Below are 18009 nucleotides of genomic sequence, written 5' to 3'. Positions count from 1 at the left end.
AATCGGCCATAGCGCTGTAGCATATAACTGCCAGATCATCTATATTGTTGAAACGGACGTGAACTCTTGAGGCATTCGTTTGGCCTATATCTGCCTCTCCATAGTAATGCTCCCGGTTTCTTCAATCTCCAGCTCTCCCGATATCATCGCGTGCAAGAAATAAGAATGCGAGCGCATCTGAAATCATTATCCCAGTCAGGAAAGAGCATACACAAGTTTCCCCAGGTGAGTGATCTTCTGGTCATTCATCGACAATCAAGCAACCCCGGGTCAGACCCTTGTCGAAGTCACAGCTGCTAACATCTGCCAGCCACTTTCAGTGATCCACAAGGCCAAAGCAATGCAGCTCCTGACCGCTAATGACGATCTCGCTCAACTGACAGGTGGGAGACCCCTCGATGACATTTCCAAGATGCCATCAGACGATCGCCGCGCTGTACTCTGTAAGTACTTGGTGAAGGAGGATCCAGTCGTGGTACAAGAACCTATTGCTTGGTCAGATGAAGAGAGTATTGGAAGGTTTCTTCTTCTAAAAAGATTCCTCAATAACGATGAGTCTCGACGGCATCTTCTTCTAGAAGCTCGAAGGGTGTTTTATGAGGAGAACTCATTCATAATCTCTTTGAGCGGATTCTCTCGCTTCTTAGATGATATTCTTGGCGATTGGGAAGATGCTGTTGCGGTCGAAATGCTAGTGCGCGACCTCACGATCAAGGTGGAAAGGCAGGACTGTCAATGCGGACAATTGATGGAATACATCCAGCGCCTCTCTTATTTTGCCAAGATGCCACAACTTCAAAAGTTTACGATTGAATGGTATACTCCGCCGAAAAATGTGGACGACGGTTTGCCTTACGACTGGAGTACGCTTTCTAGCAGTAACAGTAGTAAAGGAACCTGCTTACACAGCGTCACGGACGATGATAGTACTTACGAGGACGGAGGTTCTAATGAGACTTTGAGATGGGAGACTTCGGACGATGATATCTGGAGCCTGGATGAAGATGTGCACGGGTGAGCTGCCATAGAAGACATTTGGATCAGGAGGTGGATGCATGTGATCATCAAGTGTATGAGACAATTTCATAGTGCAAATAGCCGGGAGCTGTCGGCTTTGTCATTTGGCCGCCATACTCTACTGCGGTATGTCAATTCATATACATACGACAAATCGTTTGTTTTGTTGGTATTATTAGTAAAAGTCTCTTGTATTCATACCTCCTACCCCCTTCTTTAGTCTGAGGACTTCTAAGCTTTTACATTACGGTCATGACAGCTGACAGGTTGCTATATCGGTCTATTCTATGGACGCCATTGGTCATGTCTAAAACTATTGTTTGGGTCATGTCTCACATGATTATCGGAATTATAAACAAAACTTTCTGAAAGGAAGAAGTCTGTGTGAATAAGAATCGTGTCGCGGTTATTCTGAATGGTGTCTTGTTTCGTCCCTCTTTCGACTCTACCACCATGTTGCAAAGGTTTATCATTCACATAGTCAAGCTTCGATGAGACACATCTGGATCTCATCGCCGTCAATAATGGCCAAATGGTTGGCAAACACCCGGCCACAATTCCTAGAGTTGCCTCTATGACCGTCCATTTCGCGACATCTCTGTATACCAGTGAGTGAACAATCCTGAGATAGCGCAACTGAATATAGATCTTACACTGTCTCGTAAAGAAAGTCTTCAGTAAGATCCAGCATCTTGATATAGGGAATGCGTACGATCATTGCCGCGCCCGCTCTGGCATATCCATGTATTGTCAGTCATGTAATGGACTTTGAATTTACACCAATATGGCTCCTCCTGTCCTCGAACATAGCCCCATGAGTAATCTCATCGTTGCCAATCGGCTAGACGAGTCTGCGGGGAGAGCTGCCCGAACATCCGAGCTCTTAACGGCTCAACACCAGTGATGCTCCCGACGTAAAGAAAATTGAAAATGTAAAACAACACTTACAGTACGCCTAGGCTCGTCAGAGCATGGATTGCAGCTTTGGTTTGCCACGGCAACCATGATTTCCATAAGCTCATAATGGGCACTACTAGAGCCAAGGTCCAATCGCTAAGGGCCAAAACAACACTAAGAACTATACCAGCAATGGGTACGATACTTTTTGAACATGTGCCAGGTCTGACGGGATGCTTGAATTGCTTCCAGTAATAGCCAACTGGGGAGCATTGGAAAATGCTGGTCAAGAAAAACACAATCGACGTAGCCCAGACGCAGACAAGGCAGACGATCAAAGATATTCTCAGGATGGGCTTATTGACGATCGCCCCTTTTGATGGTTCGCCGATGTAAAGGCGATGGAGATACAGGACTACCGATGTTTTGGTGAAGCATGAAAGTACGGCATATATTAGTTCTCCAAAATACCAAGTTTGGAAGCCTTTGACAACTTCTACCCCGCTAATGTCGTCCGCATGTTGTCCAATTCCGCTGTCCACTATGCCGCGTACTATGATGATAACCTGGGCAGTATAGAGGAGCTAATAAAAGGGTCCACAGTCAGTGTCATTTTGCCATTATTCGGGGGCAGTAAACCTAAGTAAAGAGCTAATAGTGCAGCTATACCCGGTACACCTGTCATATTTAATGTGAGCTTACCACAGATATATACATCAACTTGTCGTATATTACATGCTCTTTCATAATGAGAGATTGTGCCCAGAACCGCAGAAACACCGAGATGTAGACAAGTATGGTACCGCAGATCTGGATAATGAACAGCTCGAGGGCTTTCTCACTGGTATTCCAAGCCATCCTATTGTTGGGGATAGATAGCGGCTGTACACGCTTCAAAGAATATCAAGGGCTATCCAGCTATCCAGCAGTCACACCGCAGTTGGGGAGAGAAAATCAAAATCCTTCTGTACTACGCTTGTGGTCTAGTGGTGTAGAGGTGGAGTGCTATAAGAGTGAAGTCTTATAATAAGACTCTTACCAGGCAGGCTTATTCTTCTGCCGATTTGCGCCTCGCCGTGATCTTATAAATCTTTGGACAGTCACGTCAAATATCGGACGATGAACCCTTCAATTTAAGCTTTTTCTTAGAAGAATACGGGCCAAAATGGGCCGGTTTTTCATGTCCAATGTTTCCAATGTTTCATGTGTTACCATGTGAGTTTTTGGCCCCTTTCTCCTAGCCACTATAGGATGAAGCTTTGCCGAATTATATTGACCTAGTCATCGTGGCATTGTAGCTATCAACGTCGTCAACTTGAATCGAGTTGCCAATTTTGTCTGTAGCTGGAAAGAGGACAAAGGCAAGATAGAGAAGAGGGCAAGGAAGGGCCAGCACGCGTTGTCAGAAGAGGTGAAGAGGCTGCCAGCGACGCGACTGGCGAAGTGGGGGCGAAGTGGGGAAAATATTAGGAAGCTACTTTCTACTTGGCAGACACCGAAATGATGATGAAGGGTACTTCACTAACTGGCTGTATGAACGAAGCTTCTCATTGGACAGACTCATAGACACTCTCGGGTAGGCTGCCGGGCGGGTCCCAAAAATTCAGAAAGATGGTGACAAAAGTAAATAAGCAGGTTATCGCTAAAAGTGAGAGTATTGGTGACCGAGTATTCATACCGTTATCCTCTCACCGAGAGCTTGGAATCCCGATTCTATTGGGACCCGCCTGGCTGCAAAGGGACATTAACGGAGCAAGATCGCTTTTCAGGCTTGGCGACCTCGAGACTACAGGGCTCAGGCGTGAAGAGTAGCGTCATAGACTAGAAGGGTTAACTACCCTAGACCATCTCGGAGAGATTATTAATTTTGACGTGCGAGTAACGATGGCATTGTCAACCCTACAGGTCAAGCTACGCATGACGTTGCAGCAGCATTTAAAACTGTCTGATGGGGGCAACGTGCCGTCAGCTGAAGCTTGTGATTATCAGCTTGTCATACATTTTAGCTTCTGAGTATTTGTTAGTTTTGTGCTAACATAATCATGAACTTGCCATTGGCGCTTCGCGCGCCCAGGTGCGCGATTAGTCTCATTCAACTTTTAATAATTATAATAAAATTAAAGAAAATTAACGATAAGAAAAGTAAGATCATAAGCATATTTATGATGCTATTACATATTACATACAGAGTTTTTATAATTTAATATGAATGAAATGTTAGGTTATTAAAGAAAACGTAAAAAAATCTAAATGCGCATCCGGGCGCGCGTGTAGCGGGCGCCTCATTTATGGGATGTTGAGGGAGCGATTTTCAGGGGCTAAGCATCTTTATCTTGATCTCTGTATCATTTTATCAATTAACTTAAATGGATCAATTTCCGGATGACTGCTTACCCCCTGAGCATACATATGCATCTCGAGATGATCTATTCCAAGCGATCAATCGCTGGGCAGCACCACGAGGCTATGCTTTTGTTACAGGAAGGTCCAACAAAGGCAAGTCTGGGAGACTTACAGTTTACTTCACTTGCGATCGTGCCCGTCGGCCTCCAAGCGACTCAAGAAGCCGTATTCGAGCAACCTGCACTCGAAGCACCCTCTGCCCCTTCTCTATCACCGCAAAGGAGTTACCCGATGCATCTGGCTGGGTTGTACGACATCGATCGGATAGTCAATATGCTACACATAACCACACGCCAAGCACCCATCCCACTGCTCATCCTATTCTTCGAAGGCTCTCGAAGGACGATAAATCAACAATCAGCAATCTTACAAAGGCTGGAATCAGCTCAAAAGAGATTAGAACCTATATTCGACAACATTCAAATTCCATCGCAACTCAGAAGGATATCTCCAACAGCATTGCAGAAGCTCGACGATCATCTCGCTTCGGCCAGAACACAATGCATGCTCTTATTAACCAGCTAGATCAAGAAGGCTTTTGGAATCGTATGCAGGTAGATAGTGAAGGACGGGTTACAGCAGTTTTATTTGCTCATCCTGAATCACTTACCTATCTGCAAGCATATCCTGACCTTCTTCTTCTAGACTGCACATATAAGACGAATCGGTATGGCATGCCGCTTCTCGACATTATCGGCGTTGATGCCTGTCAACGATCATTCTGCATTGCTTTTGCATTCCTCAGCGGCGAAGAGGAACAAGACTACCAATGGGCTCTCGAACGACTGAAGTCTTTATATGAGGTCTGCAATACAAGCTTTCCGTCTGTCATTATTACGGACTGTGCTTTAGCTTGTATAAATGCAGTTGCTATCTGCTTTCCATCTGCAGTCCTTCTATTGTGCCTTTGGCATGCTAATAAGGCAGTCCTTGCTTATTGTCGGCCGGCCTTTATTCAACACCGAACAGATCCAAAGACAATCGAGGCAGAGCTTCTTAGCTGGCAAGAGTTCTATAACCAGTGGCATTTAATCATTCAATCAGCTGATCAGGTAACCTTTGATCAGCGGGTTCAGCAGCTTGAGCAGCGATATCTACCCGCCTACGCCAATGAGATTGGATATTTGCATGCAACGTGGCTAAACCCTCACAAGGAGAAGCTTGTAAAAGCTTGGGTTGATCAGCATCTTCACTTTGGTACTGTCGTTACTTCTCGTGTGGAAGGTATTCATAGTCTACTTAAAAGCTATCTAAATACATCGACACTAGATCTATTTGAGGCTTGGGGTGCTATTACACGAGCTGTTACCAATCAGGTCCATCAGCTACAGTCAAATCAAGCCCAACAGCAACTTCGACAACCAATTGAGCTTCGTATAGCTCTGTATAGTGCTGTTCAAGGTTGGGTATCTTTTGAGGCGTTGAGGAAGGTTGAAGAGCAACGAAAGCGGCTTTTGGATAAAAAACCTCCTCTGCCTCGCTGTACTGGTATTTTTATGCGTACACTGGGATTGCCTTGCGCTCACCTACTTCAGACCTTACAAGAACAAGGCCAAGTTCTTCTTCTTGAGCATTTCCACAAGCATTGGCATCTTGAGCGCCCAGGGCAGCAACAGTTACTTCTGGAGCCTCGCACTCGCATAGATGCAAGGGCTACTATATCAAATCTGCCACAATCGAGTACAAAAAGACTACCAAGCTCCTTTGAAGCCGCTGCGACTACAGGAAAAGCAAGGGCAAAGGCCCCGCCAAAATGCAGCAAATGCCATGAAGTCGGTCACCAAATGAATTCGAAGGCATGTCCCTTGCGGCATCAAGAGCTCTTGGAAAAGCTAGCAGCAGAGGCAAAGGCACTAGCAGAAACAGAAGTATCGGCAATGACAGCGGCACCGGCAGTCCTCGCCGATCAGCCGGAGACTATGACTGGGACCTTGCAAGACTCGCCCGGTGGCGCCTCTCAGCGGCCGGGATCTCCTGTTCATGAGCAACCCCCTTCGCTTGGCCGGCCATCGCCATCACCACCGAGGTACGATTCTCCACAGGAAATATATGAAAGATATGTTGCCGCAAGAAGCGCGTGGTACGCAGTGCAGCCAGCTGGCAGCATCAAGACGAACCAACAATATCGCAGGGCGATGGGGCTCCCACTCAGGTATGACAAACAGAGCTACGAGTGGTGCCTGGACTACAAACAGATGTCCAAGCGCTGTATCACGTCAACAGGATCAAGAGAATGGACGAAAGAGGAGATGATGGCGTATTTGGATTGGAGTAAGGTGGAGGATGAGCGGATTGAAGCCCAGGTCGCCGAGGAGATGGGAGACAATCCTTTGGCCAATAGAAGAAGAGGCGTCAAAGAAATTTGGGAGAGAATAGAAGCAGACAGTAGGGAACAAGAAGCTTTGCACTTAGCTAGTAGGCGCACAGAAGATTGTATCATTGTTGGAAGTCATGGGTGTTAGGCGGTCACTCGGTAGCAAAGCCATTGAACATTCTCCGGCTATCATAGCTATGTATAATTTGGTTAGCCCTTCCCGTCCCTATTTCAATAATCACAGTCAAAGGGTAGCTGTCGGCTCCGTTGAATGCGTTAGTACATTCAGTCAGTTTCTAATTCAACGGGAAATGCTTAGTCAGGGGGCTGTGCCCCTAGCCTGCCGACAGGGGGGTCTGTGCCCCGAGCACACGGGTCCTGTGCGCCTAGACGACGCCCCCTGCAAGGATGGGTCTATCAACGATGTGGTCTCGCGACTAATGCTTCCCAGTACTTCTCGTGGCTGCACGTTAATGTTTGTGTAGCTTCCTGCAAGCCTTACCATCCTGAATTTGTAGACGAGGATCTGTTCTGCAAGAGAGCTGCACGGGCTCCTCGGTTTAGATTAGCGGGAGTGTAGATCCCCAAATTGAAGGGGTCCGGAGCAGCGGGCGGGATCGTCGTAGACGAAGCCATCGCCGCGGCTTGCGACTGCGCAAAGCGCAGATTGAATCGTTTGTTGTACACTTGTTAAGAATTTAGGTGTAGATAGTGCCACTTTCTTAACACTTGTATGCCAAGAAAGTGTGATGGCGAAGGAAGGTGCTGGATGGGATAGTATATATGTATGTATGTATATTTTTCGTCCGGGGAGCCATCGGCCCCGAAAGTCCCCTACATCAAGGAACCGAATCGGATGGGCGATCGGCAACGGTTGCACGTTCCTACATATCTCATCGGTGTCTCGTATGAGAGGTAGATGGTCCAAACTTCGCTCAAATAGCTTGATGGCAGCAACCTTAAAGGCACGCGTCGCATTATGGTGCCGTCGGATATGTCGGGCGATATTGGTCTGCGGTACAACGCGACACTGTTTGCAAACAATGATACGCCAAGACGGATCGTAGTAAAAGAGATCTTCAAGTTCCATACTGGAAGGCGGTTATATTCTACTAGCCTTTTGATGGCACGATCTTTTAAAGATCGTTGGAGGAAACCTCGGATTGAAATTACAGCAAAGAGAGTAGACGATGTAAAAAAGCTGAAGTACGCGTAAGTAATGCGCCCGCAGACTGTCGACCGAAATGAGAAAACATAATTCACCGTAGTATGGTCATATGGGAATAGACGGGAGATAAACAAACACGTGAGAAATAAGCAGGGGTAGGCGACAATTAGGAATAGAAGAGTAAGGCTATCTCAGCTGCCTCTATAGCTCGAGATCTACCTAGGAGAACTCACTCCTAGATAGCCTCTTCCTACCCTCTCTTTCTCTCTCTTATATCTATCTCTCTTTCCTATCTCTTTCCTTTTACCTATCTCTTATCTCTATCTCTCTCTTATATCTCTATCTCTTTCTCTCTCTTATATCTATCCCTTTCTTATCTCTCTTCTATCTATCTTTTATCCCTTTTCCTATCCTCTTTTTATCTCTTTCTTTTATCTCTTTATCTCTCTTCCTTACTATCTCTCCTATTTCTTTACTATCTCCTTTATTTATCTCTCTTTTATAGTCTTGGTAAACCCTTATATAAATAGCACCTGAGCAAGATAGCTTTCCATAGCCTAATATAACCCTATCCTAACCCTAATATCGGGACTCGGGGCGATCGCAGCGGAACAGGAAACGACCGCGATGGCTTGATGACTTCGAAGTTAATTGAAATAAGTCTTAAGGAAATAATTATATCATCTTCGTAGTTTTAGCGCATTTTGAAAAGTGCTTTGTTGAGCTATGCTAGATTGAAGTCGCCCATGTAAGTTGGTGTCGCACTGGATGTGCTTAAAATGGATTGAAGGTCGGGTCATTCATAATGAGCAGCAGTAGTGAGTTGATTGGTTCTATCTTCTGTGTGGGGTATTCCATCCCACAGGTTTTACTTTAAATCACCCAGCTTGATTACTAGGGGCTGTTGTTCCTGAGGATCATTGAGACCATGCCCGGCCTGCGACAGTTGGCAATAATCCGGCAGATCACCGGATCCGGCGGATCACCGGGAAATCCCTTAGTCTGTGACCGTTTCCAGTTATTGAGGCGCGAACTTACATAACCCACTGGAATTCAGATCTACACTACAAACATCGATACTCTGTAATGTTGGATCTCGCCTAAATGTGTTATTTTCTTATTGTGTATGCATAAAGCCATGAAGTGGCATGCAAAGTTCATAGTTGAATCTCGCCACTGGCCAACTTACACCAGAAGCTTCTGGCCTACCGGATAATCGGGCTGGTAGATCCAGGACGAACATGATCCAAGTGGCGAAACGCCTCAATTCCATCGTGTACTAGAGACACTTTCAATGATTAGGACCTGGCGAAGCCGATGGTAGCGGATTCCCATCTCCACGTATTGAGGCTGAAACCCAGAGGACGTTTGCGGCTAGTGTTCCTGATTTATTCAGTCTAGATCACGCTATGATACGGGGAACTCCGTATTTTGAGGCCTTAACTATATAATCAAGGCGCTAGGGAAAGATTATGGTGTTACAAGTGTTATAAGAGGGTTATATTTCCTCCTTATCCTCAGAATTTTCTAATTGCAAGGCAGTCCCAAACACCAGATCTGATTCAAGTTTTCTCTGTCTTTGAACCCTCCAGAACCACGGCGGCCATGAGACTCATCGCCTCGCTCGTTGTTATCGCAGGAATTGTCGACCTGGTATTTAGCCGAGCGACTATACAGAATATCGGAGTCGAAGACGAAGATGTCGTACCAAACAGCTACATCATAACATACAAGTCAAGTGCAACATCTAACGATAAGAAGAAGCATGAAGAAGCTATTACGAAGAAGGCCAGAAGAAAGGGAAAAGAGGGTGTTGTTAATAACATCAAGCTTGATGGTTTCCAAGGCTATGTCGCCAAGATGACATCCTCAGAGCTTAAGGATGTCGTTAACTCTGACCTGGTTAGTAGTTCCAACTCCTAGCTTGGTGAAGCATATGCTAAGGTTGATGAACAGGTTGCCTATATCGAAAAGGATGTCATATACAATCTCACTGCCGTTGCTGCTCCATCCTCCAAACCACTTACGAAACGAGGGTTTACCAGACAACTTGACCCTCAATGGGGCCTCGCACGCATCTCCCAACGCACTAAAGGAAGTCTAGATGCCCAGTACTACTATGACACTACCGCAGGCAACGGCACGAATGTGTATGTGCTTGACACGGGTATTCGAATCACCCACAAAGAGTTCTCAGGCCGTGCCATTTGGGGAGCCAATTTCATCCGTGGCTCTCCTGACAGGGACGAGAACGGGCATGGCACGCATGTTGCTGGTACTGTTGGAGGGAAGACGTACGGAGTGGCTAAGAATTGTAAGCTGATTGCTGTCAAGGTGGGAAATAAGGATGGTCTCAGCAGTCTGTCGGTTGGACTCCAGAGTATACAGTGGGCTGTTAACCACGCAAAGTCCCGAGGTCTTGCCAAGAAGAGCGTTATCAACATCTCGTTTGGTGGCGGCTACAGTGCTGCTGCTAATGAGGCTGTCAAGGCTGCAACTGATGCCGGTCTCACTGTTGTCGTCTCAGCTGGTAATGAAGCTGATGACGCCTCTTTCTGGTCACCAGGATCTGCTGCATCTGCTATTACTGTCGGTGCTTCTGATGCCTTTGACTGGCGAGCTCCCTTCTCAAACTTTGGAACTTCGGTGGATATATTCGCGCCTGGTGTCGGCATCCTCAGCTCATGGCACCTGAGCGACTCTAGCAGTCGATACCTCTCTGGCACGAGTATGTCTGCGCCACATGTCGCTGGCCTCGCAGCCTATTTCATTTCCAAGGAGGGAATTCAAGGTTCCGCTGCTGTTACGAAACGCATCCTCGGTGCCTCTCTTGCTGGTTATATTATAGACGCCGGTGGTAGTAACAATCGTCTGGCTTATAATGCCAATGGCATGTAGAGACTGAAGGGATCAACGACAAAAGATGTTTATCTATCAGGTTACTTCCAGCTTGTTTGCATTGCTTTACCAGTGAGGGATATCTTCCAGTTCGTTTATTATGTAGAGCGCCTTTTGGGCTTGAAAGATGCTGGCCATCGGACACCACAAGGTTGTCTACTACTACAATCTCAATATATGACCAGGAACAAATGATTTTCCTAGAGTGATACCATCCAATTTATTAGAAGAAATATAGAAGGCAAGACAGTTGAGAGTGTAGTTTCATAAGATGGCTATCATCAGAGTTTTACAAAAGGCTACCTGATGGAAGGCCATCACAGTGCTTCAAGACATGTTCAAATGAATCGCAAAGTTCATCGATGCTTCGGAACGAAAGGTAGGGTGAAACATGCCCAAGATAGCCAGATTCACTTGTCTAGCCAACACCCTCGCGAAGATCCAGTAAACTTCTCAACGATATTGTTAACCTGTCAGGCAAGTTTACTGCTACCATACGCCCAGAAGGTAGTAAGCTTTACTAATATTAAAGTACTGCTTATGGCCTTGAATCCATTAAAATCAATAAAAGTATTCAACATGTCAGTTTTGCCGATAATGGCAGCACTACAGGTAATAGTCACAACATGGGTACCAATCCTAATAAAAACGACAATACGCCAGAGGAGGCAGTTCTACTGTCAACAGTAACTCTGTCCAAGACAGTTCCCACAATCAAGGAGGTAATCTAACTGGGGCTTTCAACAACACAGAAGATGACAGGCTATTTGAAGAAGCTAAGGATACTGCAGATGAAAAGGGCCAAGAGACCGTCAATGAGGCCAAGAGGACTGAATGAGAATTAGCCAAGTTTGAGCAGAAGAGTTGAGAAGCAGGGGAAACAGCAACACGAAACGAAGCAACGTAAAAGGAAGCTAAGTAAGAAGACCTGCAGAGCGATTCTAAAGCAGAAAAACAAGAATAAAAAGAGAAACGAGAGAGTAGACAACGGCCACTAAACCTCAACCCTCCATTAAGAATGCTTAGTCCAGAACTCAAGAATCCACGGTTAAAGACAGAAGAAATGTCGATATAAAAGGAGCTGGCATGAGCCTTTCCGAACATAATCCGGAAGACGATATAGATCCCTATATTAAAAGATATTATGACTAATATCGGTAGCAGGGGGCAGAAAATAGATGCTTCTCTGTGCTAACATGTGCGGATATATACTATTTAAGGTGCTTTATATTTAAAACGAATATATTATGACTCTATTTATTTTTTTAGACTAATACTTAACTCTAACCTGCGATTTCCTTAAACCTCTTAATAATAAATTAACCTTTTATTTTAATAGAATTTAATAATACAACCCTATAAGTTATTAATTAATTTACCTTTAATTTACTAATAAATTACCCTTTATATTTTCTTATAGCTATAATAAAGAATTAAGTTATATTTAACTTTCGTTTAATATCTTATAACCTTTTAAATATTTTTTTTTTAATTCTCTTTAATTCCTTGTATGCCGACTCGAGACCGTTCGCGGGATGCTTGACAAAACAGTATCCGCTCTGTGAATTCGCTAAGTCATCCTTGACTGATGCTAAGTCGATCTTAGGTTCGAGATCATACATGAGACTGCCATATAATTCTTCCGCTTGAGAAGTGAAATACTCTGGAAGCTCGCGAAATTTATCCATAGTTAATTTTAAACTTCCGTTTGAAACTGTCTCCCTATTGTCACTCTAGTGGAAAAGAATAGACGGGGGCTCAGTGCGAGCTATGGTGCGACCAAAGTTTCGAAGACTGACTAGCTCAGCGAGTGGAGATTGTGAACCTAGGACCATATGCTCCGCTCGAATTTCGTTTAAACTTTCGAGTTGTTGTGTATGTGGCCGTTGTAGGATGCCAATAGTGTTATATGGCCTCAATGGCAATGCGCGTTCTAGAAGCAATAGGCGCTGCATATAAATGAGCCCAGATAGTTGTGGGCAGTACTATCGTGCAAGCAAAAAGTGTTGGCAGTCTTTAGAAAAACCAAGGATACCGCTGAAGTAAACTAATAGCGTGGAGCCGGGTCGCCCAGCAATGAAGGTCTCCGTACACAGAGTAAGGCAAGTATCATAGAGCAGCTCCAGTAAATCATCGAAGACCGCAATATCGAGCTCACTATCCGCTGGAACCTGTAGTTCTGGATGGGCTTCTTGGCTGAACTCGGCCCGATCGCTGCCATATGCAGAGTCATCATGGTCAAGTTCATCGTCTTCTGAATCCCAGTCCCCATCACCGTCGTCATCATCCTCCCCTTCTGGGTCGATATCATCCCTATCGTTGTTGCCTGTTCTTTCCCCATCCTCGCTCTCAGTCAGGGTGGGGAATCTATCTACCAATATAGACGAAATGTAGATGTAGATAGATGTAGATCTACATCTATCTATCTACCAGGGGGCCATGTGGGTCATCTATCTATCTATCTTACCGTCGGATATGTAGGCGAAATGTAGATAGACGCCAAGATGAAGACGGAAAGTAGAGGGACTTTTTTTGGTGCGCAATTCCCTTCCAAAGCAAGGTACCGGTACCCTCACCTTACTACCTACCAACACCCCCTGTCAGATCATTTCTCTTCCACCTTTTCCTCAAGCTCATCGCAAATTTTGGTCAATCTCTTGATACAGCTCCCCCTTTTCAAATGCCAAGTGGCATACCATACAGTCGACTCACAGTATAGAGCATCTGCCATAATGCCAACTCCAAGCGACTTGTTCAGTCAATCGGTAACTGATGCAAATAATTGCTCAGAGTTATCCAGTCAGCCAGATCTACCAAAACTAGATTCATCGTCGTCCCTCAGCACCTCAATTGCCGTCAAAGACTGGAGTACAGTTTCTCAAACCGTCCGTGACCATTGGAATCTCTCAACTCGAACTGGACAAGCCACTGGATGGTTTTGGGCTCATGGTTACAATGTTCAAGCCAAAACTGCCACCACCGAACGGGGCCCATCCAGTTGGCTTTGCTGCCATTGCACCCAACAGAAAGTCCGCAAACCAAAAGCCTATGTCGCGTCGAATACCCGGAACATTGAAAATCACCTCAGCAAAGCACACAGTGTCTTCCATCCAGATCCATCAAAAGCAAAGCGCTACGTATTGGAGAGACCTTTAAATCAATGCAACCTCCATCAGGCTGGCGGTCCATTCCATTTCCATCCACGCAGCCTCTTGTAGAATGGATGGACGTCCATGTAGGCCCACCTTGGATGGAATGGATGGAAATGGACGCTAAGAGTGGGCCCGTGGAATGGATGGGCGTGGAAATGAAAATGCGTGGACGCTATAAAGGGACGGTACACGTGATCCTCCCACCCGTTGCATCCCGGGCCTCCGCAAAGCTCATTTCAGCTAACAGATCAGTCCCTGGCACCTTTACATCCTCAAGGAGCTTCTCCGTGCTCTTAATATAGCCTCCGCAATGCCATGATCTCACCGTCTGTGTCATCCCGATCGTACTAGCATCCAGCCTGGCACGATCGTCTCGAACCATTCGACCGCATGTTGAGAAGAGCCTCTCAACATCAGCAGACATAGGAAGGATAGAGAGCACATCGAGAGCCATTTGTGACAGACGTGGATACTCTTTCCGTCTCTCATACCAATAGCTAATAGGATCTAGGATATTCTGGTCGGACTTGTGGACGTCACGGAACCAATCGCTGTATTCGTCGCCAACAGCATGTGTAGAACTGCTCGCCGCGTCCTCGGCTTGCAACAAGGTAGTCATCGATGAAGGTGGCTGTAATAGAGTCGGGGCCTGACGAGAATCTTCACGATACTCGTCAAAGGGATTCCGATATATGCGCCGCTTCTTCGTGACCGGCTCGCCGCGTTCTCGATCTCGAGAGATAATTCGCGGCTCGTAGTGAGACCGGTATAGTTCTTCTACAAGGGACTTTGCAGTTTGGATCCAGTCTAGGCGGTCTGCCCACACGTCCTCGAAATATCCCCAACGATACGCTGGGTGAAGTGCAATGGCGGCATAATAAACCGGCGTCTCGTCAAGCCGCGAGTAGTACTTGTCAAGCTTTTCCAACAGAGGTTAATGTTAACCTTGAAGTGCTCGGGATCGGGATATCGATGGGCAGCAGCCTTATATACCTCCATTTTGCCAAGGAGATATTCATAGCCAAGCAGGGTATCCCACGGACACCCATATGCCCCAATGTATCCTTCCTTCCGCTTGCGCTGCTGACCGTCGCCTTCGAGAGTAATCAAGACGTGCTCGAAGTGTTGAAGGACCTCGTTAAATAAGGAAATAATAGCTCAGTCCTTCTCCTCGAGTTTGTTCTCGTCCCTGAGGCAGAGCGGCACCTCGCTGCTTGACTTCTTTCCCCTCAATACCAACCCCTCCCACTCGCTCTTCTGCTCATACCAAAGGTCCTCGAGAAAGTCCTTCAGGAGAAGGGCACGCCGAATCATATAAAGAGTGGAAAGCCAACGGGTAACCACATCAATGATAACATCTAGAGGTTTCTTCGCTCGAACCACCGGATCGTCAGACTCGCTGTACACGGTAAGCTGAAGAGACCGGAGGAGATTGGTAAGCGAGTCTGAGCGGTGGATCCAGAAGATGAGGTTATGAAGTTTCCCAACTGGTCCTTTCCGTCTCCATAGCTCGTGGGCCTTCGCGTCAAGGGTCTCGTTCCCTTGGATATCATCCTCGAAGGCCTCGGAATTATGGCCAAAAAGAAGTGCTTTAACGGCGAGATTGAGGATATGGCCAAGGCAGCGCAATCGCCGAGTTTTACCCTCGAAACCGAGCGCCTTCCCAATTTCTTCCATCGCCGTGTCGTTATTGCTGGCGTTATCGAGTGTGAAATATCCTACCTTGTGGGTTATGCCGTAGCTTCGAAGGACCTCGACCACGTGGGTGGCGATATTGTCACCAGAATGGCGGTCGACAAGTTCAGGAAGGCCAAGCACAAGCTTTCCTGGCTGGCCAAGGGTGTTGAGAAAGTAGCAACAGATTCCATACAAAGCGTGGCGATTATTGGACCTCCAACCATCGAACGCAATATGAAGTAACCCTGGAGCTGTCGCTAATACTCGCTTGATCTCAGCCTTGTTTCCCACGTACACCTGAAGAATACGCCTGCGGACGGTATTGTGGGTAATATGCGCTTCGGTTGTCTTCACGAGTGGATTGAGATATTCGAAAGCGGCGCGGAGGTATGGATCTTCACTTTGTCGGAAAGAAGAGTTGCTGTTGATGATCCACGAGACTACCAAACGCTGGAAGTCTAGCCGATCAAAACGGCCAATGATCTGGTTTGCAATCTGCTGCTCTCGCGCGTCACGGGTATTCAATTTCATCATCTCGGCGATATTCCTCGATGGTGTCTTCTCCTTTGCTTTGCTAGGCGGCTTCCGTCTTCCGGAAGGGTCACAGACCTTGTGGTCATTCCAGAGATGGATCTCCGCGTTCTGCGTACCGCTCGAGGCCGCCGAATGAGGGTTTGGCCTGCGACTGTCAACACAGACCTTGCAAACCCATCGCCGCTTTGTATCGTCAGCGCTCTTCTCGATATCGTAGCCGAATTGCCATATCCATGACGATGTAGACGCACAGCGTTGGGATTGCGTGTAGCCAGGGAAGTCTTTCCAAGGGAAGAGGTCCCACGAGTTCTTCTTATCCTCTTGGTCTGGCGGCTCGAGCACCATAGAGCTGATAATTGGGCTCCCAGCCATTCTACGCGGTACAAAATGCAGTTGCAAGAATGCAGTTGCATAGAGACGCTTGAACGCGGCACCGTGACGCGAAATGTCCACGACCCCATGGCTGTTATGTTCTGTTTAAAGATACCTTAATTTGTATGTGAAAATGCCTGGTATATAGGTACTTGAGATCTCTACCGACCATGACCAAGTTGGTCTACCCTGAATTACAGGGTATTTTGGGGACTAGGCTAGGGAACCCCCTACCAGTCCATACCCCTGCTTCCATTTCCACCTATCCATTCCACGGAACCCTGTCGTGGATGGGTGGATTATGTAACGGCCAGCTCCATGGAATGGATGGAAATGGATGCACGGACCATCCATTTCCACGCCGTGGATACGTGGACGGTGGACGTGGAATGGATCGCCAGCCTGTCCACGTAGGAGCTCCTAATACACAGATCCCCTTGCCGGCACCCTTATACCATAACATAGTCTGATAGCAATGAATATCGATTTGGCAACCGCGTCATTGCTCATAGAATATCACGTCGAGCGTTCTCAAAGATAACCTGCTATTAAGTTCTCTCTGGCCATAGGCCGGTAGATGCAAGAGCATCGCTACCTAATTCCTTGGCACTTATGCGTGGCTAATTTATCCGGTTAAAATAATTCACCTCTCGCTCTAATATATCGCTTAGATAGGTGCGCGCCTCACTGTTAAGGCTTCGGATGTCTTTGCTCGAATCAGGCCGAGATGAGTTTAGGAGTCTTTTTCCCTTCTTCGATTTTCTGGTATCTTGAAGGACCTCGAACCATTTGCTACCTTCTCGAGAAGGGAAGAACCGTTGATAGGCGACGCCCTCGATCCATAGTAACTCAGCAGACGGCTCCAGACCTAATATCGGCCTTCCTCTGCCTCTTGGGTTTTCCCAAAGGTGCTCCTCTGTACAATGGAGCCTCATCTTTTGGGCTTGGCGGAATATACAGCTACAGTTCCGGCATTTCAGTCCGTCTAATATCGGTGCAGCAAGGCAAGAAATCGGTTCAATCGGTATGCGTGGTAGTCAAAGCTTAGCTTAGTCTTAGAGAAGATTTGGGATTGCTTTGACCTGCTCTACCAACCTGTTCCGGCACTCCGGAGCAATGTCGTTGTGTTTTGTCCTGAGGTGTGTGTTGACCTCGTTAGGTAGGGTAGCAAATCCGCATAACTTGCATACTAGAAGTTGATATTCTGGAAGAATAACGAATGGGTAGATTGGGTTGGGCGATTGAGACTGTTTACTAGGGCCCATTGTCTTCATTAGCAAGAAACTTGTTATACTGCGACTAGGTATATGCTTGTTATATTTCGGTCTTGGTTAAGGGGAGGACTTCTATAAACTATTTAAGATTATTACTAGTAATACACATTGTAAATTACGCGTACTCGCGCCCTCTCACTAACTACGCGTCTTGTCATTAATTTAATTGACCCTGGTCTAAATAAAGTCTACTCCCTGCCTAATTCAAGCCTACTCCCTGTTGGGTGGATCTAGAAATTAAATTCTACTCCCCTGTAAGAATCAATTCTACCCTGGGTTGTTTAGCATAACATAAATGAATTC

At 46.4% G+C, this 18009-nt stretch overlaps 3 protein-coding genes across 3 annotated transcripts; 2 read left to right on the top strand and 1 right to left on the bottom strand.

The window, feature by feature from the left end:
• Positions 1-301: 301 nt before the first annotated feature.
• FOBCDRAFT_140105 (uncharacterized protein) lies at positions 302-2294 on the top strand (the record flags this gene model as incomplete). The annotated part of the gene is made up of 7 exons (XM_059608075.1): positions 302-443; positions 648-1014; positions 1090-1143; positions 1504-1625; positions 1664-1694; positions 1968-2110; positions 2167-2294. Coding segments are annotated over 7 exons (987 nt in total), but the record flags the coding sequence as incomplete, so codon positions are not given.
• A 7110-nt stretch (positions 2295-9404) lies between these two features.
• FOBCDRAFT_139553 (peptidase S8/S53 domain-containing protein) lies at positions 9405-10697 on the top strand (the record flags this gene model as incomplete). Its single annotated transcript, XM_054705991.1, has 2 exons — positions 9405-9701; positions 9756-10697. The coding sequence occupies 2 exons, from the start codon at positions 9405-9407 to the stop codon at positions 10695-10697; spliced, it is 1239 nt and encodes a 412-aa protein (XP_054561966.1).
• A 1985-nt stretch (positions 10698-12682) lies between these two features.
• On the bottom strand, positions 12683-13428 carry FOBCDRAFT_204413 (uncharacterized protein; the record flags this gene model as incomplete). Its single annotated transcript, XM_059609122.1, has 2 exons — positions 12683-13068; positions 13410-13428. 2 exons carry the CDS (start codon positions 13426-13428, stop codon positions 12683-12685), a joined length of 405 nt encoding a protein of 134 aa, XP_059465430.1.
• Between the last annotated feature and the right edge of the window lie 4581 nt (positions 13429-18009).

This window comes from Fusarium oxysporum, chromosome VII, assembly GCF_013085055.1.
Source record: "Fusarium oxysporum Fo47 chromosome VII, complete sequence".
NCBI lineage: Eukaryota > Fungi > Ascomycota > Sordariomycetes > Hypocreales > Nectriaceae > Fusarium > Fusarium oxysporum.
Note: the sequence above shows the minus strand (reverse complement) of the source record. Positions and strands in the feature narration are given on the sequence as shown.